At 46.1% G+C, this 23,093-nt stretch overlaps 1 protein-coding gene across 1 annotated transcript; it reads left to right on the top strand.

Moving 5' to 3' along the window:
- The first annotated feature begins 830 nt into the window (after positions 1-830).
- On the top strand, positions 831-21,555 carry opn3 (opsin 3). Its single transcript, XM_055639572.1, has 4 exons — positions 831-1,795; positions 17,208-17,527; positions 18,600-18,851; positions 20,543-21,555. The coding sequence occupies exons 1-4, from the start codon at positions 1,486-1,488 to the stop codon at positions 20,843-20,845; spliced, it is 1,185 nt and encodes a 394-aa protein (XP_055495547.1). The 5' UTR covers positions 831-1,485; the 3' UTR covers positions 20,846-21,555.
- The last annotated feature ends 1,538 nt before the right edge of the window (positions 21,556-23,093 follow it).

Raw genomic sequence — 23,093 nt, 5'->3', positions numbered from 1 at the left:
GTTGAGGACACCGCCGCGGAGCATTCCCATCAAATGTAGTTCAGTGTCAATGAGGTCAAGGATAAAATGATTGCAAAGTGGTTTTGCAGTCATGCTCCAGTTCTTTTTTGGCGAATTGTTCATTTAGACAACCAGATCAAGAATAATATGATCGAAAAGTGCCAGTCTAAACGTTCAATAGGCCTGTAGATAGGCACAAGGAAGTGCAGGCTCTTCGACCCACCGAGTCCACGCCGACCAGCGATTCCTGCACACTAACACTATCCTACACACACTAGGGACAATTTAGAACTTTATCGAAGCCCACAGACCCGTCCGTCTTTGCACCACGCAGTCACTTTCAGTTAGCACCTGTAGTCAGGATCGAACCCGGATTTCTGGCGCTGTGAGGCTGGAATAGAGGGCGTATGAATCCTCTACCGCTGTGCCACTGGAATAGAGTGGGTATGGATCCTGTGCTGTTCTGTCCCATGTTCTATGTAACATTGCCCCAATCTTTGGTGAAGTGCGATTCTAGGTTAGTAGTCAACGAGATAAAGAATTATATAATTGGGGAATAAAAGTTGTCTTTCCAGTCTAAACCGTGCCCCGGTCTTTGGTGAATTACTACTGTAGTTTGGCAGCCAGCATTTGGTTCAACGAAATCAAGAATAATATGATCGAAAAGTACATTTCCAGTCGAAAACATTGCCCCATTCTTTATCGAGTTACGAGAACGTTTTAGTGTCAACCCACGTCAAGAATATGTAGGAAGGAACTGCAGATGCTGGTTTAGACCGAAGATAGACACAAAGTGCTGGAATAACTCAGCGGGGGGACTGGAGGGGGAAAAAGGATGTGTGACGAGAAAGGTTTCGATCTGAATTGTCACCCATCCCTTTTCTTCAGCGATGCTGCCTGACCTGCAGAGTTACTCCAGAATGTTGTGTCCATCAAGAATAATATGATTGAAAAATACATGTACAGTCTCAAACATTATCCCAGTCTTTAACGAGTTCCGAGGAAGCTTTGGTGTCAATGCGACCAAGAATAATATAATAGTAAAGGGCATTTGCAATTTAAAACTTTGCCCCCGACTTAGACAAATTGCTATTTTTACTTAGCAGTCAATGAAATTAAGAATTATATAATTGGAAATGGCATTTGCAATTTAAAACTTTGCCGCTGTTTGCTATTTTTGTTTAGTAGCAAATGAACAATAATGTAAATGAAAAGTGCATTTCCAGTCTAAAGCACGTGTTGTCTGGTGAATCGCTATTGCGCTTTTAGCAGTCAGAGGCTGCTCCATTCCTTCGCCGCTGCTGACGTGGGGAAAGCATGACGCCTTTGCAAGGGCAGCCGCGATTCAAATGTAGTGGTCCCTGTCGCGCACCGCAGGCTTGGTAGAGCCTGGAGAGTCTGGATTACAAACCGCACAACTCACTTCCTGCACCTCGGCTCCGGGGGGCGACCACACAGTATGTCAGAGTCCAGCAGCCCGCAGCGATGAATACAGCGAACAGCACTGAGATCCCGGCCGAAACGCTCTTCGGCGCCGGCGCTTACAAGGTGCTGGCGGTCGTCGTGGGCACGGTGGGTGCTGTGGGCTTCTGCAATAACCTCCTCATGTTGGTGCTTTACTGCAAATTCAAGAGGCTGAGGAGTCCCGCCAACCTCTTCCTCGTCAACATCAGCATCAGTGACTTGCTGCTGTCGGTCTTCGGAATCTTCTTCACCTTGGTCTCCTGTGTGAAGGGGGGATGGGTTTGGGACAACAGTGCGTGCATCTGGGATGGCTTCAGCAACACGCTGTTTGGTGAGTGCCCCATCCCTCAACCTGACTGTGGGATATCCATCGGAGAACCCACCCCCCACCTTCTCTCACCGCCTCCTTCCCCTTCTCTCTCCCCCTCCTTCCCCTTCTCTCTCCTCCTCCTTCTCTCCCCCCCCTCCTTCCCCCTCCCCCCTCCTCCCCTCCCCCTCCCCCCCTCTCCTTCCCCTCTCTCCCCTCCCCTCCAATACCCTCCCCCTCCTCCCCCTCCCACCCCCCTCACCTCCCCTCCCCTCACCTGCCCCTCCCCCCTCTCCTCCCCCCCTCTCCACCCCCCCTCTCTCCCTCCCCCCCCCCTCCCCTCCCCCCCCCCTCCCCTCTCCTTCCCCTCTCCTCCCCTCCCATACCCTCCCCTCCCTCCCCCTCCCATCCCCTCTCCTCCGCCTCCCCTCCCCACCCCCTCTCCTCCCCTCCCACCCCCCTCACCTCCCCTCCCCTCACCCTGCCTCCCTCACCTCCCCTCTCCTCCCCCTCCCATCCCCCCCCTCTCATCCCCCTCCCTTCTCATCCCCCTCCCTACCCTCTCATCCCCCTCCCCTCCCCCTCTCCTCCCACCCTCTCTCCTCCCCCCCCTCTCTCTCCTCCCCCCTCTCTCCTCCCCACTCTCCCCCCCCTCCTCTCCCTCTCCTCACCCCCCTCTCCTCCCCTCCCCCCCCCCCCCCCCCCCCCCCCCCCCCCCCCCCCCCCCCCCCCCCCCCCCCCCCTCCCCCCCCCCCCCCCCCCCTCTCCTCCCCCCTCCCCCCCCCCCCCCTCCCTCTCCCCCCCCCCCCCTCTCCCCCCCCCCCCCCCCCCCCCCCCTCCCCTCCCTCCCCCCCCCCCCCCCCCCCCCTCCTCTCCTCCCCCCCCCCCCCCCCCCTCCCTCCACCGCCCCCCCCCGCCCGCCTCCACCCCCCTCTCTCCCCCACCTTAACACCAGCTCAACTCTGCCTGTCCCGACAGCCCTGGACTGATGGGACACCGGCCTGGAGCAGTGGCGGCCCCAGGCTTACAGCCAGCATGGACCGTCAGTCCAGATTAACACAGCGGGACAGGCAGAGTTGATCTGGAGTTAGCACTTCTTCTCCATGCTGGCTGTAAGCCTGGGTGCTGCTACTGCTTCGGGCCACCACTGCTCCAGGGTCACGGACATCTATGGCCACCCACTGACAGGGATGGGACACTCGGGAGGGGACGGGGATGCTCCAGTAGCAATTCAACAGCACTTGCAGCGCCGGAGTCCGGGGTTCGATCCTGACTACGAATGAAATGCAGGTCTGTATACACGCAGCAGTACAGCTGCCGAGAATGTTTATCGCGAATGACCTATGACCTGGGCATGCGCAGTCGGAATACCGAACTTGTTTTTTGCTCAGGCCCTCGAGCCCAGGCAAACATTCTCGTAAATCTTCTCTGCACCCATTCCAACTGAACGACATCCTTCCTCTAGTAGGGTGACCAAACCTGAATGCAGTACTGCAAATGCGGACCCACCGCATGTATCGATGCTAACCTCTATTCCAGAAGTGTCTTCAGCACACTGCAGCTCCCTTGCAGCGCTTGACCAGAGCATTATCGCATGCAACATTTTTTTATGGAATGACTCAAAGGAGGGAAATGGGATGCAGAAAACGTTGAAGGGAACTGGCAACAAAGGCGCTTATGGGATTGTTTAAATGATCAAAGCTATCCACTGTCAAGAGAACACAAATCAATAGAAGCAGGAATGGGCCTTCAGGGCCTTCAAGCCTGCCCCATCAATGATTATGATCATGATGATACTTTATTGTCACTTGTACTGCACCAGCCCTCCCTTCATCCTCAGCAGCACGGCCTGTACACCTCGGCCTGTACACCTCGGCCCAACTCGCTCCGACCTCAAGGTTCCTACTTCGGTGCGACTGACCTACGCTGGTCTCAACCTCTTCTATTGTGCCCTAATCCTTAATTCTTTGCAATATTAATCTGGCCTCTCTGCTGCTCTTTGGGAACAGGGACAGAGAATTCTGGAAATTCACCGGCCCCCCGGGAGCAGAAATATCAACACACGTCAGTTGTAAATGTCCAACCCCTTATTTTGTCCCCTTCTTTGTGACCTTCCCATGAGTGATAACATCTCAACATGGATTGGCTGGAGGGAAAAATGAGACAAAAGGGTATCAGATAGAAGAGAGGAGTGAAATGTGAGACCAGGTGGAAAATGGACAGGGGAGTGGAAATAGAAGGGAAATTAGGGACTGGATGGGAAATGAGTGTATGAAGGAGGAGGAAGGAGTGGAGTGATTGGGGAGGGAGGAGATGGCAGTTAGTACATGATCAAAACTTCATAGGAACTAAATAGTCTCCTGTCTACTAGGGCCTGGTGGATCTCATTTTTGTTAACCATTTTAATTCTCTTTTCCATTTCCGTACCGATCTTTCTGTCATGGGCCTCGCACAAACTGGAGCAAAAGCAAGTAGTATTCTCTTGGGTAGCTTACAACCCAACAATATTAATTCTTCACTGTACTTGGTAAACGTTTCCCCCTCCCTCCCCCCTTTACATTTTAATCCTCTCTTCACTGATATCCCTTTGCCTCCTTTTCACCTGCAGCCTTTTCCACTTACTCCGCCCATCTGCTATTCAAACCACCCTTCCCCTCACCTATATCCATCTATCACATACCAGGCTTTGTCTTTCTCTTTTAGAGCTTGCAACTTTCTCCCCCCCCCGAGTACAATCAGGCTGCTGAAGGCTCCTGAACTGAAACATGGCCTACCTATTCCCTCTACAGACGTTGCCTCATTGGTAGAGTTCCTCCACCACTTAATGTGTTGCTCAGGATTCCAGCATCTCGGTTTCCTTGTTATTCCCTGTTTGAATAAGGTCGCCCCTCTCATTATTCTAAACTCCAGAGAATTCAGACCCAACCATCTAGTCTCTCCTTATAAGACAGTGTTCTCATTCCCAGACATTAGCCCAATTAATCTCCTTTAAACTGTCTTCAATGCCACAACAACCTTTCTAAGTAAGGGGAATCAAAACTGTGCATATTTGAGGTGTGGCCTCATTAAACCCTGTCCCAATGGAACAAAACTCGTTTCATGGGAGGAAGCAGAGGGGGTGTTAGTAGAGAGTTGTTCATTGGATTGGAGACCTTTTAGATTTTAGAGATACAAGACGGAAACAGGCCTTCAGCCCACTGAGTCAGCAGCAACCAGTGATTACCCTGTACGCTAACATTATCCTACACACCAAGGACAATTTACAATTTTACTGAAGCCAATTAAGCTACAAACATATATGTCTTTGGAGCTTGGGAGGGAACGGAGCACCCGGAAAAAACTCATGCGGTCACAGGGAGAACGCAAAAACTCTGTACAGACAGCATCCGTGGTCAGGATCAAACCTGGGTCTCTCGCGCTGTAAAGGGTCTGTCCCACTTGGGCCGTCATTTACGTGACAGGCCGGTAGTGACTGACAGCGCTGGTCGCGCGCATCATCATGCGTCCGGCGCAGCCGTCTGGAGCGCGTGACGTCATTTGAAGATGGACACAAAATGCAGGAGTTACTCAGCGGGTCCGGCAGCATCTCTGGAGAGAAGGAATGGGTGATGTTTCGGGTCGAGACTGTCATTCAGTCTGAAGAAGGGTCTCGACCCGAAACATCACCCATTGCTTCTCTCCAGAGATGCTGCCGGTCCCGCTGAGTTACTCCTGCATTTTGTGTCTATCTCCAATCGTCTTGGCCGCGCTTTGGGAGTAGAAATGGGGGCGGATCCGGATCCGCAACGGCCGTGAGCCCCAGGCCGAGTTCAACGATTGTTTGCCTGCTTCTGCTGCTGTTGGAGGTGAGACGTTGCGCCGCGCCGTGCCAGGGTCTGACCGTCTTTGGCCGTCAGTTACGCGACGGGCGGGTGTCGCACGAAGATTTTGTTCAGGACAAAGTCCACACTCCTCCACGCCACTCCACACTCCTCCACACCACTCCATGCGCCTGTCCCACACGCAAGCAGGTCGCGTAAATGGCGCGCAAATGACAGCCAAGTGGGGCAGGCCCTTAGGGCAGCAACTCTACCGCTGTGCCACTGCGTCGCCTAATGGACTGGTGTTGTGGCTCAGGGCTGGTTATTCCTTGTCTTCTATATCAATGCTTTGGATATGATTGTAAAAGTCGTGATTATTAAGTTTACAAATGACTCTGAAATAGGTAGTATCCTAGTTGAGTGAAGATGGTTATCAAGAAATATAATGGATCCTTGATCAGATGGCCAAGTGGGCTGAGGAATGGCAAATGGAGTTTAATTTGGCTAAGTGAGGTTTTGCATTTTCGGAAGTCGAACTAGGGCAGTGCCTTCACAGTGAATGATAGCTCCTAGGGAACGTGATAGCGCAGAGGGACCAAGCAGTCCAAGTAGACAGTTCCCTGAAAGTGGCATCACACTTAGATAAGATGGCAAAGGTAGTTTTCTTTTTTACAAAATTAAATTTATTCAATTAGTTACAATAATATCTGCACAACAATCAATAACGAAACACCCACCACCGTAATACAAAAAATGCTAGGTATTTTTACTACTAAACATCAAATTACTATCTTACAATCTGATGTGGGATACAGTCACCCCCTGCGGAGGTGGGGCCATATTGGACCTTGTACTGAAGATTAAGATGCACAGGATTGACAGTGACTTGATCGTATGGGCCTACTGGTAGAGCACAGAGGATTGTGGTGGAAGGCTATCATTAAGGCTGGAGGTCTTTGACCAGTGGAGTCCGCAGGAATCTGTGCTGTGAGCTCGGTTGCTTGTGATATAAATAAACGACTTGGACATAAATGTAGATCGGTTGGTAAAGAATTTTGCATACAACACCAAGATTGCTGGAAATGTGGACCGTGAGGAAGGCTGCCAAAGTATACAGCAGGATATAGATCACTTTCAGAAACGGTCGGAGAAATGGAGGATGGAGTTTAATCCAAGCAAGTGTGAGGTGTTGCACTTTGGGAGGTCAAATATAAGACGATGGTATGCAGTTTACGGCAATTACAGCATTGATGTACAGAGGGATCTTGGGGTCCAAGTCCATAACTTGCTGAAAGTGGTGACACAAGTTGATAGAGTGGTGAAAGAGGTATATGGTATGCTTGCTTTCATTAGTTGGGGCATTGAGTATAAGATTCTGAAAGCCATGTGGCAGCTTTATGGGACTTTGTTTTGGCCACATGAGCATTGTGTACAGTTCTGGTTGACCCATTACAGGAAGGATGTGGATGTTTTAGAGAGGGTGGCACAAGAGGTTTACCAGAATGTTGACTGAATTAGAGGGTATCGGCAATAAAGAGAGGTTGGACAAACTTGGGTTGTTTTTTTTGGAGTGTCAGAGTTGAAGGGTGACTTGATAGAAGGATATAAAATTATGGCAAGCATAAACAGGGTTGACAGTCAGAACCTTTATCCCAAGGTGGAAATGTCAAAGACAGGAGGGCACAGCTTTAAGGTGGTAGGGGCAAAGTTCAAATGAGATGTGCATGGTGACCTTTTTACACAGGTGCCTGGAATGCACTGCAGTGACGAGACTTTTGGAAAGGCACTTGGGTATGCAGGAAATTGAGGGATATGGATCATGTGCAGGCAGATGAGATTAGTTTATCGGCATCATATCAGTGGGATTTCCCTGGGTGCTTCGGTTTCCTCCCACACTCCAGGATCAAGAAAAGAGCGTTCACTTCGCAGTCCTGTTTTCACCAATCCACCACCACGCACAAGAAGCGCAAGACAGACATTGTACGCAGATGTCGAGAAGTGGGTTCAGCTCTGGCTGAACAGCTTCTAATCTTGTGTGTGGACTCAATAATAAGAAGAAGCACAGACAGTGTGGGCTAAAGTGCCTGCTCCTGTGCTGTACTGATCTATGGCCTCAGCTGAATGTTGTCTTGTTTTTTGTGCTGGACTACATTTGCATGCATCAAACTACATTGTGAATGTAATGGATCATTGTACAAATATCAGTTGGTATCAAGATGCCTCAGCTACTCCAAAACCAATTTATTCCCCAAAACCTGAATTTTGTTCTTCGCTACCAGTGTGAATTACATGCATTTACTTGAGATAGATAATGATCTTAGCGCAATTAGAGTCAGATTCACTCAGGTGGAAACAGACCCTTTGGCCTAACTTGCCCATGCTGTCCAAGATGCTCCATCTAACACTACACACACCCACCTGTGTTAGGCCCATATTCCTCTAAACCTTTTCTATCCATGTATCCGTCCATATACCTTTTAAATGTTGTTAAAGTACCTGCCTCATCTAGCTCCTCTGGCAGCTCATTCCATATACCTACCACCCTCTGTGCAAAAAGGTTGCCCCTTGGGCTCCGATTAAATCTTTCCCCTCACTTTAAACCTATGTCTGGTTCTTGATTCTGCTATTCTGTAAAAGACTGTGCATTTACCCTATCTATTCCTCTCATGATATTGTACACCTCTGTAAGATCACCCCTCATCTTCCTGTGCTCCAAGGAATAAAGTCTTAACCTGCACGACCTCTTCCTATAGCTCGGGGTTTCAAGTCCTAGCAATATCCTGGTAAATCTTCGCTGCATTCTCCGCATAGAGTTCCAGTAAAAGCACGAACTTGCAGCTTCCTCACACCCAGAGCTTAGTTTTAGTTTAGAGATACGGTGCAGAAACAGGCCCTTCGGGCTACTGTCCACGCTGACCAGCGATCACCCCCAGCACTTGGGGACAAAGAACAAGGTACACTCGCATAATCCTACACACAAGGGACAATTTACAATTTTTACCAAAGCCAATTAACCTACAAACCTGCACGGCTTTGGAGTGTGGGAGGAAACCGGAAAACCCACAAAGCCACAGGGAGAAAGTATAAACTCCGTACAAACAGCACCCGTTGTCAGAATCGAACCTGGGTCTTTGGTAACTCTACCGCTGTACCACCCTCCTCTTAGTTGAGTGAAAACATTTTGCACGAATTGAGGAGCCAGTGCCTGTGCTGCATGACTCTGACTTGTACTCACCTTGGCAACAATCACTCTACGCACCCTCTCGTGTGGCCTGCCAGCTATGTCCATTACTAGAGTGACCACAAGGTGTTGCTCATCCTCAATGTGATCTGCATTTTATTGCTGCACTCTGACTTGGCCATTCTTAAACATCCTCCACATTACTTAACTGCCAGCCTTTTTTTCATTTGCAAAGACCTTGTACCGCTTCAGCTGGCAATAAATGTAACTATTAGATTTTGAAATGTTTTGGAGAATGCATTTAGAAATATTAGTCATAAAGTCACACATCGTGGGAACACACCGACCATCATACCCCATCTGCACTAGTCCCACCTGCCTGTGTTTGGTCCAAATCCCACTAAACCTATTCTATCCAGGTACATGTCTAAATGATTCTTAAACGTTGCCTAGACTACCTGCCATAATATTTATTAATATTACAGAAAAACAAAAATACTATGCCAATACATAGAGAAGTACATAACAGGAACACGGATAGGTAATGTCATGGGTTGGGACCCGTATCTAACATTATTCTTCATACTAGGGACAATTTACAATTTTACTGGTCAATTAACCCAGAGAAAACCCACGCGGTCATGGGGAGAACAGACAAATTACGTATAGAGGATGGTACCCAAGTCTTTGGCGCTGTGAGGCAGTAACTCTGTCGCTGCGCCACTGTGCCTTTTATATGGCTCAATGGCCATGATTATACCCATTCCTTGTTTAGGTGCCATGTGTGGCTTGTCCAATGTCAGAATAACAAATTTTATTTTGGGGGGGAAAGGGATGATTTCTGGGCCAAAATAGGAGCAAGCTTCTTGTGGGTTTTTTTTCTCTTTAAGAGGCAAGGTTTTATTTTCCTTAAAGGTTAGTGCGGATGAGCTGAAGATTCAGATTCAGATTCAATTTTAATTGTCATTGTCAGTGTACAGTACAGAGACAACGAAATGCATTAATGCAGTACAGAGACAACGAAATGTATAGTTTAGAAGACTCACTGACTTCACTTACTCATGACTTACCCTTGTCTGAAATGCTGGGGGAGCTGTTTCACTAATTTTGTATTGGGTTTAAATCCCCGAAGAATCCGATTGCAAGACTGGACACAAAGTGCTGGAGCAACTCAGCGGGTCAGGCAGGCAGTACCTCCGGCGGAAAAGGATAGGTGACGTTTCGGGTTGGGACCCATCTTCAGACAGTTTTCTCTATCGGTCAATGCACTGTCCAGGCATTGTCTGAATGTCTAAAATAACTTGCAAAACATGCAGGGAGCATTGTGCTAACCAGAGAACACAGACACTTATAGCTGTGTGATCACATTTGTTTAATATTTAGTTTAGTGATAAAGTGTAGGTACAGGCCCTTCGGCTCACCGAGTCCACGCCGACCAGCGATTACCCATACACTAGTTCTATCCTACACACTAGGGACAATTTGCAGAAGCCAATTAACCTACAAACCTGCACGTCTTTGGAATGTGGGAGGAAACCGAAGCACCCAGAGAAAACCCACGCAGTCACAGGGTGAATGTACAAACTCCATACAGACAGCACCTGTGGTTGAGATTGTCACTGGCACCGTAAGGCAGCATCTCTACCGCTGCGCCACGCCACTGTGTCACTGGATCTATATTGTGATATTCTCCTCCCACAGCACTAGGGTAGTACCTGAATCAAAAGGACTGTAACAATTCAAGTGGGCAGCCAACCTTCTGTTTTGGAAGGTCGTCTAGAGATGGGCAATAAATAGAAACCCTTGCTGGAATGGCACCAACATCCTTTTAAAAACATTTCTTAAAAATCCCAAACGCTCTTGATAAACAAGAAGCAGAAGTTGGGATAATGCCAGCATTTTCTTTTTTTTTCAATTCTCTGAAAGGGGATCCTGTTTTCTGGTTCCAATACACCTGGACGTTTACGCTGATAGATACCATTGGATTTGGGACCAACTTGGATGGGGCATCTTGGGCAGTATGGAAAATTTGGGCTGAAGGACCTGTTTCCATGCTGTTTGACCTAAACACTCCTTAAACTTTCCCTAATTTAATTTGTTTCAAGCCTGTTTTATAGTTAAATGAAAGACTAACCCATCTAAAATGTTGCCTCTCCCGACAGATGCTGCCTAAGCTGCAGAATGTTTCTTGCATCTTCTGGTTGTATTTCAGGCAATCTTGTTCTGGTGACTTTCTGCACACATCATAAAGATGGTGTACAAAAGGAACAAAATGTACTTAAAACAACTTTAATTTCTTTAAATGCAACTAAGCCAGCAGAGATTAAAGTGCCTGATAAAACATCTGGCCATTAGAAGGGGAAGGATAAGGGATAACTTTGGCACTGTCCCCTCATCTGGGAGAGGACTAAAAGATAACTAAGATTTTAATAAATGATGAATGATAAATAAGAAACAGTAGTTGCTGGGATAAAGCCAGAATTTCTCTCTTTCAGCTTTTTTCAATTCCTTTTTTTTGCTTCCAATACACCCGACCGTCTACACTTGGTTGAAGAAGGGTCTCGACCCGAAACGTCATTGATTCCTTCTCTCCAGAGATGCTGCCTGGTCCGCTGAGTTACTCCAGCTTTCTGTGTCTAGACAGTCAGAACCTTTATCCCAGAGTAGAAATGTCAAAGACATGAGGGCATAGCTTTAAGGGGGTAGGAAACACCAGCATCTGCTGTTCCTTCCTACACATTTAGTCCACATTTGTAGATGAGATTTACCTGGATCGGTAGCTGCTGCAGTAGACTGAGCGTGCAGGTTGACCGTATTTTGAACTTTTGGAAATGGTGCCAAAATATGGTGCCGCTTGCATGTGTAAATATGCAAAAAGTATTTCACTGTGGCAAATAAAGCACCATTGAATACTGCAGGAAGGAACTGCAGATGCTGATTTATACCAAAGATAAACACAAAATGCTGGAGTAACTCAGCAGGGCAGGCAGCATCTCTGGAGAGGAATGGGTGACGTTTCCGGTCAAGACGTCTGAAGAAGGGTCTCAACCCGAAACGTTACTCATTCCTTCTCTCCAGAGATGCTGCCTGCCCCGCTGAATTCCTTCGGCATTTTGTGTCCACACCATTGAATACTGTTGGATTTGGGACTTGTCTGGATGGGGCATTTTGGGAGGCATGGACAATTTGGGCCGAAAGGGCCTGTTTCAATACTGTATGTCTCTGACTGTATTGCATTTTTAAATCCATGTTCAGAGGTTATGAGTAAAATTTAATGTTGCTGTTAAAGATATGTCTGGCAATAAAAATTGTATTCTCAGTTTATTAACATCCCTTTATTGATCTTATGGAAACATACATTTTTTAAAGGATTAGACAGGCTAGATGCAGGAAAAATGTTCCAGATGTTGGGGGATTCCAGAACCTGTGGTTACAGGTTAAGAATAAGGGGTAGGGCATTTATGACTGAGATGAGGAAAAACGTCTTCACCCAGAGAGTTGTGAATCTGTGCAGTTCTCTGCCACAGAAGGCAATGGAGGCCAATTCACTGGATGTTTTCAAGAGAAAGTTAGATTTAGCTCTTGGGGCTAAAATTATCAAGGAATATGGGGGAAAAGCAGGAATGGTGTACTAATTTTAGATGATCAGCCATGATCACATTGAATGGCGGAGCTGGCTCGAAGGGCCGAATGGCCTACTCCTGCACCTATTTTTCTATGTTTCTATAAACTTTGTTTGCTAGATGCATGGTGCCCGAGGGGCATAGTGTGAAACTGTGCTGACTAATTAATTGTTTTCCAGCTTCTTGCGTCTACTGTTCTAATGACACTATATTGATATATGGAAGCATGCTCTAGATAATGCTACATTTGTGTCGCCCTGTTTATTTTGGCAGTGTTCTTTCTTGCCATACATAAATTTTTCTTGCCTCCTCGTAAGATAAGAATAATGAGACCAAGGCGTTCAACAAAGAAACCAGACTCCTAGTCTCTCTTATGCTGGACTGTATTTTGATTTCCTTAAATGCCTGATCCAACAATTTGCTTGCAATTATTGCCTCTCTACGCAAGAACTCAAGAGATTAGCAGAAGTCTAAAATTAGCTGCCCCCACTTTAATGGCGGCACGGTGGTGCGGCAGTAGAGCCTTACAACGCCAGAGACCCGGGTGCTGTCTGTGTGGAGTTTGCACCTTCTCCCTGTGACCATTCCTTCTCTCCAGAGATACTGCCTGTCCCGCTGAGTTACTCCAGCATTTTGTGTCTACTTCCCTGTGACCACAAGGGTTTCCTCCAGGTGCTCCGGTTTTCCTCCCACGTCCCAAAGACGTGCGGGTTTGTAGGTTAATTAGCCTCTGTAAATTGCCCCGATTGTGTCGGGAGTGGATGTGAAAGCAAGATAACATAGATCCAGTAGTTCGATCGGGTGATCGATGGTCAGCATGGATTTGGTGGGCTGAAGTGCTGTTTCCGTGCTGTATCTTTCGATCAAAAACCTGCAAGTTAAATTAACCGTGGCAGGGAGTGAATGGGTGGATGGGGAGGACAGAAATGTTCAAAGGCTGCACTGCTCTAACAAAATCCAAGGTCATTTTGTGTAAATATTAACTCCAAGAGCACATCAGATGATGGGTTGCACAACAATTTGAAAAGTTTGGTTGTTACCAATGCTGACAGGGTCAACGTTAATCTGCCCCTTGTCCCATTTCTGAATCCAATGGCATGAGCTACTGGAGATACAAGAGACTGGATTTGCAGGAGCCTTGAGCAAAAATCTGCTGGAGAAACTCAGGTGGTCAGGCAGCATCTGTGGAGGGAAATGGACTGATGACACTAAGGCTGGGGCCCTTTCTTCACACTGTTACTGAAGCAGTCTGGAGAAGGGTCTGAAACTGAAGCATCATCTGTCCATTTCTTCCCACAGATGCTATCTGAACCACTGAGTTCCTCCAACATTTTGTTTGTTGCCATGAGCTTTTTGTTTGCTTCTGTCTGCCCTCTCCCTGTCTCTGCTCACTCTCTCTCTCTGCCCTCTCTGTGTCTCTGCCCTCTCTCTGTCTCTGCTCCCTCTTTCTCTCTCTCTGCCCTCTCTCTCTGCTAGCTCTTTCTCTACCCCCTCCCTCTCTAGCCGTACCTGTGAGTTGGGGGCTATGCGTGAGTGGATAGGGCGGGGGATGGGGTAAAAGGAGCAAATTAATAATATTAATATAATATCAAGGGAGGTGGTTAGTGTGTGTGTGGGGGGTGGTTAGTGTGTGTGTGGGGGTGGTTAGTGTGTGTGGTTAGTGTGTGTGTGTGTGTGTGTGTGTGTGTGTGCGTGCGTGCGTGCGTGCGTGCGTGCGTGCGTGCGTGCGTGCGCGCCGCGCCGCAGGCCGCCCGCAACCACGCATTGAGGGGATGGGACCCAAAGGGTCCCACTTCATCTATAACGATTAAAAAGGACTGGGGACAAAATTCCCCTTTGTCTAACACCATTGCTAACCCCAAATGGGGCTGAGACCCTATTGCCCCATTTTACTTGCATAGTTCGGTGGGTATACCAGTAAGCCGGAATTCACACAATGCATTTAGGCACCCCTCTTTGACTCAATTTAACAAACAGCTTTCTATGATTAACACGATCAAAGGCTTTGGAAGCGTCAATAAAGCACACGAGAATTGATGAGTTTTTAACCTCGATATTTGTTTACAATCTCCTTTAGGGCATATATACACGTCAGTGCCATGTTTGGCTTTAAAACCAAACTGGTTATCTGTGGAGTTAACAAACTCATTCTTCTTCTTGCGTATGACGTACACAGCCTAAAGTTGTAGGACAACTTGTTCTATTTGATCTTATTTGATTATGCACACCAGGTTGATTGCATTCGTTGAAACAGGGCGGACCACATGAAGGTTGCAATTTCCCACCCCAACAAACTCATTTAATCTATCCAGCAGAATTCTTTCTGTGACCTATGACAATATGCTGGTTAAAGCTATGGGCCTGTAATTATTTAGGCTGCCTACTTTACCAGCTTTGTCCTTAATGACCAGCACTAGCAGAAGAGACAACATTGAGTCTGGTAACAAGCCATGAATCATAAAGCCAGTAAAACAAATAGCAAGGAGAGGAGCTATCCTCACGCTCACATACTTAAGATGTTCAGCAGAAATATGATCTAAGCCCCTTGCTTTGTTGATGGACAGCTTGTTCATGGCATGATATGCCTCATGTGAGATAATCACTATTGAATCATTACTCTAAATATTGTCCACCCTATACAAATCACCTTGGACACAGCTGAATAAAGTACTATAATGCTGTTGCCATAACTGCGATATCAGCTGTTCCGGAGATTCCATCTACAGTTTTCTGCTGAACATCTTAAGTATGCGAGCATGATGCATGTTTTGCTGCTGTTAAGAGCTCTCACTTCTTTGCAAAAATCAGTAGCATTGTTATTTAGCAGTTTCTTAGCCATGGAATCAGCCCTCATAGCTTGCTCATTTTTACAGATGAAGCCAACAGCATACTTACATCTTGCATTAGTGAGCTTTTTTGTACTCAAACACAGGCCCCTGTCTGGGTCTACCTGCCATAGCCCATGATTTAGTAGTTACATGGGCTTCGGCATGATACTCAGCTACATACTTATTCCAGCCAGGCCTGATGTTATGTGTCTTATTTTTATGCTTGCAGTAGGGCTTACTGCTTACATATAAAGCGCTTACTATATCATTACACATAGAGCAGATATCACTCCTATGCTTCACATCCTTACAATTATCATTACTACACATTATTGCATCTTTAGTTAGATGAATATTGCTTAAGGATTTATCTGTATGAGCATAATAGTCAAAGATGTCTTCCTTTGTGAGGGTTGACCAGTCCAGTTTTTCTGTGTTAAAGCTATTTCCATCTCTGGATACCACAGGTAGATGTTCAACATTTATTGACATAGCCACAGGTATATGATCAGTCATTGCTGCCCCATACAGAATGCTCAATGAGGCATGTGCATCAGCTGTATTAATACAATGATCCAGCCATGACGTAGTGTGCAGGCCTCACTAATGTAAGTATAACTATCTATAAGTAAAAGCAATTTGCTTGACAATATAACATTATTATCTTGACAGAACTGAACCATATGATTGGCAAATAATGAGTGCCTGTCTGAAATATCTGCATTCATATCCCCAATAACATATACACTAGAATAATTATTGTTTTTAATATAGGAATAGATGAAAGCAAGCCTATTTAAATATTCATCCTCATTCTGATGGCATTCATAGGGCGTATACACATTTGGGATAACAAATTCTTTGTCGTTGTGAGCAAAGTGTATTGCAATACACCAGTCAGCATCAAGCCGAACCACATTTATTGATGAGTCAAGCTTCTTGTTCCATAGAAAAGTCACACCCCCTGGTATCCTACAGATAAAGTTTTGGCGTCTAGGTCTGGTGAAAACTTGGAGGCAAAAACACTCACCAGCTTAGTCTTGATCATTTTGATGTTACCCGCAGCTCCGGTACCAATAATAGGCATAACGTTACTGGATTTTTTTCTCTGCCCGGGGGCAATAGTGCGCAATCTTGGCTATCCAACTGTGTTCTCTGAAACATAACGTCGATGTTTATTGACGTGTTTAATGTTTATTGCAAGATAAAATCCAGTCAAGTCCGATTAAAGATAGTCTGAGGGTCTCCAATGAGGTAGATGATAGATCAGGACTGCCGTATAGTTGTTGATAGGACAGCTCAGTTGCCCAATAACAGCTGGGAAGAAACTGTCCCCGAATCTGGAGGGGTGATTATTGTTCTATGCAGAACGCAATGTTGTGTTACTGGATAAGGAGAGGACAAGGTATTATTTACTACTTCTATTCTTTAATGAAAGGCTTATTATTTTATTGTAAAGAAGAATAAAAACTATAGGGCCACATAGCAAATGACTGTTGAAAATTATTGAGTACCATGAAGAAAGGAATGGGTTGGCCAGATATATTTAGTTTAGTTTATTGCCATGTGTGCTGAGGTAGAATGAAAAGCTTTTCATTCTGTAAAATGCTAACCAGCCAGTGGTATGACTATACATGATTGTAATTGAGCCAACCACAGTGTGCAGATACATGATAAAGAGGATAACATTTAGTGCAAGATAAAGTTGAGTAAAGTCCAATTAAGGTTTGTCCAAGGGTCTTCAGTAAGGTAGATAGTAGCTCAGGACCACCCTCTAGTTGGTAATAGATGGTTCATTTGCCTGATAACAGCTGGGAACAAACTGTCCCTGAATCTGGAGATGTGCGTTTTCACACTTCTGTACCTCGTGTCTTTTGGGAGAGGGGAGAAGAGGAAGTGAGACTGGTCTTCGATGATGCTGGTGGCCACGCCGAGGCAGCATGAAGTGTAGATGGAGTCAGTTGAAAGAATTTAATGTTTCCACATCTCATTTTAATTTTGCAGGAATTTCATCAATAATGTCGCTGACTGTCTTGGCATATGAGCGTTATCTCCGGATGGTGAATGCAACGGCGATTAACTTCACCTGGGCTTGGCGGGCCGTCACATATATCTGGCTGTACTCGTTGGCTTGGAGTGGAGCCCCATTAATTGGCTGGAACAGATATACTCTGGAGGTCCACAGACTTGGCTGCTCAGTCAACTGGGACTCACAAAGCCCCAGTGACACTTCATTCATCCTCTTTTTATTCCTGGCATGCCTGCTTGTCCCTGTAAGCGTCATAGCTTACTGCTACGGGAATATTTTGTACACCATGAAAATGGTAAGTTAAAACCTTTTCTGTCCAATGTACTAGTGCAAGGGGACATTCAGAGCAAACACTGATAATAATTGTTTACTATTGAGGACACAAGCAGCGTCTTTTCTTGCCATGTTAGTCTTTTTACAATTGCTGTTGTAATGACAATGTTTTCTTGTCGGATGCCGGGCAAACAGCTGAGGGGGCACACTCATCCATGGTCTGATTGAGTCAACAGGAGCTTCTGCTTCAATGCTATGCTCTCCATAATAAGTTCATGTCATAGCAGCAGAATTAGGCGATTCGGCCCATCAAGTCTACTCCACCATTCAATTATGGATGATCCAACTTTCCCTCTCAACCTCATTCTCCTGTCTTCTCCCCACAACCCCTGACACCCTTACTAATCAAGAATGTGTCAATCTCTGCTTTAAAAATACCCAGTGACTTGGCCCCTACAACCGCTTTAAAAATACCCCGTGACTTGGCCCCTTCACCACCCTCTGCCTACAGAAATTCCTCTTCATCTCCTTTCTAAAGGTACTTCGGAGGTAACCCTAGAGCAGGAAAAGGAAAGGATAAAGGGGAAATCTTTTAGGACTGAGATGAGAAAAACATTTTTTTACACAGAGTGGTGAATTCTCTGCCACAGAATGTAGTTGAGGCCAGTTCATTGGCTATAATTAAGAGGGAGTTAGATGTGGCCCTTGTGGCTAAAGGGATCATGGGGTATGTAGAGAAGGCAGGTACAGGATACTGAGTTGGATGATCAGCCATGATCATATTGAATTGTGGTGCAGGCTCGAAGGGCTGAATGGCCTACTCCTGCACCTATTTTCTATGTTTCTATTCAACAACTCTTTGGCCCCTGTGCTATAATTATCTGTGGAGATGTATGCATATACTATGTCACTGCTGTGGAATAAAATCCAGGGTGCCTACACTGGGAGTTCACAATGTTGGGTGAAGAACCTTGGACATTACATTCTGGCATGAATTAGAACCTTCTCCAATAATCAGAATGCACATCCAAGGAAAGCAATCTCATCTGGTTTATCTATTTCCAAATATGACCATGACTTTCTTGTTCCTGCAGCTTCGAAACATTCAAGACCTTCAGACAACCCGATTTGCAAAGATCTTATTGTACGAGAAGAATATGTCCAAGATGTGTTTCTTCATGATCGCTGTTGCCTTTTCATGTTGGCTACCCTACGCTGTGACGTCCTTTATGGTGGTTTACGGTTACACCGATGTCATTACGCCCACCGTAGCCATTATAGTTTCACTACTTGCCAAATCAAGCACAACAGCCAATCCCATCATTTATACCATCACGAGCAGAAAGGTAGGTCGTGATACTTACCATCCTCTTTAGAAGAAACAGCTCATTTGGGATATCCTCACTTTAGCCTGGTTGTTTGAGAGTGAATAACCTGAAACATCTTGCATGTTCTTCACCATTTCGATGACTTCTACTTCCTAGATCCCCATCACCTCACCTCTGTCATGAACATTCAGTGCCTTTACTTCACCTGGACCCATTAGGAAGGCCTCCAAACCCTCTGTTGTTAATTAGACACAATTAGATTAGTTTAGAGATCCAGAGCGGAAAAGGCCTTTGGCCCACTGTGTCCATGCTGTCCAATCCCTGTACATTGGCACTATCTTATACACTAGGGACAATTTACAATGTTTCCCGATGCCAATTAACCTACAAACCTGCACATCTTTGGAATGTGGTAGGAAGCTGGAGCACCCAGAGAAAACCCATGCTGTCATGGGGAGACCGTACAAACTCCATACAGACAGCACCTGTAGAGAACCAAGGTTTCTGCCGCTGTAAGGCAACAACTCTCTCATTGTGCCATCGTGCTGCCCTAGTTGATGTTCTCCTCAACTATCACTCCTCTGCTTGGCAGAACTTGCCCTCCCCCTTAACAATTTGTTTTTACTCCTCTTATTTTAAGTCAAATGTGTAGTCATGGACAATTGCATGTGCCCCAGACATGCCTGTCTTCTTGTTCGTTGCAAAGGGCACGCCTTGCTGCAAATATACCCCGGCCCATTTCCCAACTCTTTCTCACTTCATCAATTGCATTGGGGCTGCCTCCTGCACCCATGCAGAACACGTTGATTTCATTAACTTCCACCCTGCTCCAAGTACGCTGACTATTTCTGACTCTTCTCACTCCATTCTTGTTCTCTCTCTATCTCCATCACAGGGACCTAAAGCCATAGTCAAACGTGGATACGTGGGACTATGGGGACATAGCACAAACTTCAGTACCATCCTTACTGCTCTTACATCATGCATAGGCCAAATCAAAAACATAAATCAGTTGGGTTTTGTGATAATCCAGTTGCTTCAATCCATATTTATCTAATCAATTGAGTAATTTTCCTGTTGATTTGATAGATATGTTAATCCAGGACTTGTGTAGGAAAGAACTACAGATGCTGGTTTAAATCGAAGGTAGACACAAAATGCTGGAGTAACTTAGCGGGTCAGGCATCTCTGGATGGAAGGAATGAGTGAAGCTTTGGGTTTAGACCCTTCTTCAGGCTGATCAGTCTCTTATTCACAGCCACCTCATCACATGTAGTTCTGCCTCCAGATACAAAATCAAGAGGGGAATGGGCAGGCTAGAAGGACAGAGTCTTTTACCCAGAGTTGGGAAATCGAGAACCTGAGGACAAAGATTTAAGGTGGGTGGGGAATGATTTAATAGAACCTGGGGGACTTTTACTTTTTTTTTTACACAAAGGATCGTAAGTGTATGGAACAAGCTGCTGGAGGGGGTAGTTGAGGCAGGCACTATCACAACATTTGAGAAACATTTAGACAGGTAAATGGTTAGGATAGGTTTAGAGCGATATGGGCCAAATGCAGGCAGGTGGGGCTAGTGTATATGGGGCATGTTGGTCGGTTTGGGCAAATTGGGCCAATGGACCCGTTTCCATGCCCTATATCTCTCTGACTCTAATTCATGAACAGTAATTAAAGTAAAACTAACATTTCTGTGATCCTCTCAACAGTATCGATGGTGCCTAATGCAACTCCTTTGCTCTCGTCTTATGAGCATCAAGTGGGCAATTAAAGATCGCACCGTTAGAGTTCGGAGTGACAAACCGGTCAAGCCCATTGTCACTTCTGAAAAAGTTGCAGACAGGCCAAAAAAGAGAGTGACTTTCAGTTCTTCTTCGATAATTTTCATCATAACAAATGACGAAACTCAGGATATTGGTAGCACGGCTGAACTCAATGCCACCAACCCCAATGCTGTTCAGGTGAGACCTTTGAGACCGGAAAGAGCATCAAGAGGAAACATTGAATGTTGATGTGTGCCATGGTCCCTTTTAGACTGAGACACTGCATCGCGATGGTTTGTACAATTAAGTACTGAGGAAAAGCAATATTAAATTGTGTTATTTATATTTTAGCAGTCCGTGTTTTATTTTCAATGGTTCAATGGTGCTTTATTTGTCACAGGTGCAACTGCAGAATAAAATTCTTCTTGTACATTTGCACATGCAGGGGGCCCCACGCTTTGGCCCCTTTTCCACAAGTCCAAAAGCCAATCGCCTATGCGCTGGGTCTACTGGAGCAGTTCCTGATCTAAGTGAGCTCCAGGCTCCTGCAGGGCCTTCTGTTGCCCTCAACCAGCTAGGCCTGCGAACCAACACCCCTCTTCTCGCCCGGCCATCCTTGTATCCCGGGGGTGCCTGCTGCAGATGACCTTGAAGGCACTGGAGACATTATCCCGGTTCACTCTCCTCACGTTCCCCCGGTACCAGGGTCCGCCGAGCCTTCAGATCCTCTATGTAATGTGAGACGTATGCGGAACAACACATTCACATTCTCACTAACCTTGATCTGATTAGTTCTAATTATCCGCTACGTACACCATCAAACTTTAAATATTATATGATATTTAAATAAGCTCTCCAATTAGAACACCCCGAAGAAGGATGTAAGGGAATAATCATACAGTGTGGAAACAGTCCCTTCGGCCCATCATGTCCCAACTACGCTAGTCCCACCTGCCTGCGTTTGAACCCTATTCTTCTAAACCTGTCCGATCCATGTACCTGTCCAAGCGTTTCTTAAACGCTTCAATACAATCTGCCTTAACTACCTCTTCCAGCAGCTCGTTCCATACACCCATGTTCCCCAGTTACCCCTCAGGTTCCTTTTAAACCTTTGCCCCCTCACTTTAAACCTATGTCCTCTATTTCTTACTTCCCGTACTCTGGGCAAGAGCTCCGTGCGTCTACCCGACCTATTCCTCTCATGATTTTGTTCATTTCCATAAGATCACCCCTGATCCTTCTGCTCTCCAATGAATAAAGTACTAACCTGCTTAACCTCTCCCTATAGCTCCGGTCCTCAAATCCTGGCAGCAGCCTCATAAATCTTCTCTGCTTGACAGCATCTTTCCTATAATATGGTGCCCAGATCTGAACACAATACTCTAAATGCGGCCTCTCACCAATGTCTTACATAACTGCAACATGACCTCCCAAGTTCTATGCAATATTGCAAATATTTGCCCCGCCAACTTGTTGAACAAAACAAGTTGCATTTCAGCAATAAATGTCACCTAACTTCGCTATCAAGTAACTCTTCCGTAATTTTCTCTGATATGTTTTGGTTCCCTTGGTCGTGGATTTTCTTTTCCCTGTAGGACAGGCCAAGAAAGCTCAGGATCAACAGTAGGCGCTGAGGAACTTTAACTTGTTAGGACGAGATGGGTCATTGACCCAATCTTAGGACTGCATTTTATTTCTTCCATTTTGTTTTTCATCATTAAGGGAAGAATATAACATGCAAATACATGTACTAGTTTTCAGTCAGAGTGCTATCATTAGTCAGAATATTGAGTAGTGCGGTTATGTTACATTTGTATTAGACATTGATGAAGCCACATTTAGAGTATTGTGTTGAGTTTTGGTCATCATGTCATAGGAAAATGTTGTGCAGCGGGAAAGGGTGCAGAGAAGAATTACGAGGATGTTGCCAGGACTTGACCTGCGCCATTGGGAACATTTTGCAGGCTATGACTTTATTCCTTGGAGCACTGGAGGATGAGGGATGATTATCATCAGGATGAGGAAGAGTCTCGACCTGAGAAGTCACCTATTCCCTTTCTCCAGAGATGCTGCCTGACTCGTTGAGTCATTCCAGCAGCTTTACTCTTCTCTCTCCCACCCACACCCCCAACCACCACGGTCTGTAAGAAGGATTCGGACCCAAAACATCACCTATCCATGTTCTCCAGAGATGCTGAATGACCTGCTGAGTTATTCCAGAACTTGTGTTTTCCCTATGTTATTAAATCTCTCCTAATCTGGTGACATCCTCCTCCATCTCCATTGGACTGTCGCCCATGTAATGACTCGCAAGATCTCCCTGTGAGCCATGCGGCAAAAGGTCTCTCAGTGAACGTTGGCTGTTTGCGACAGCAGGCCTAGCTCATCCGCCATGGAACGGGGAACCTACCCGGAGAGGGAAGCCACCAAGGTCGGCCCCTGCTCACCCTGAGGAGCAGAGAGGAGAGTTCAGAGCAGAAGGCCAGTAACTTGACCG

This window comes from Leucoraja erinacea, chromosome 8, assembly GCF_028641065.1.
Source record: "Leucoraja erinacea ecotype New England chromosome 8, Leri_hhj_1, whole genome shotgun sequence".
Taxonomy (NCBI): Eukaryota; Metazoa; Chordata; class Chondrichthyes; order Rajiformes; family Rajidae; genus Leucoraja; species Leucoraja erinaceus.
This window is presented reverse-complemented; position numbering and strand designations above follow the sequence as displayed.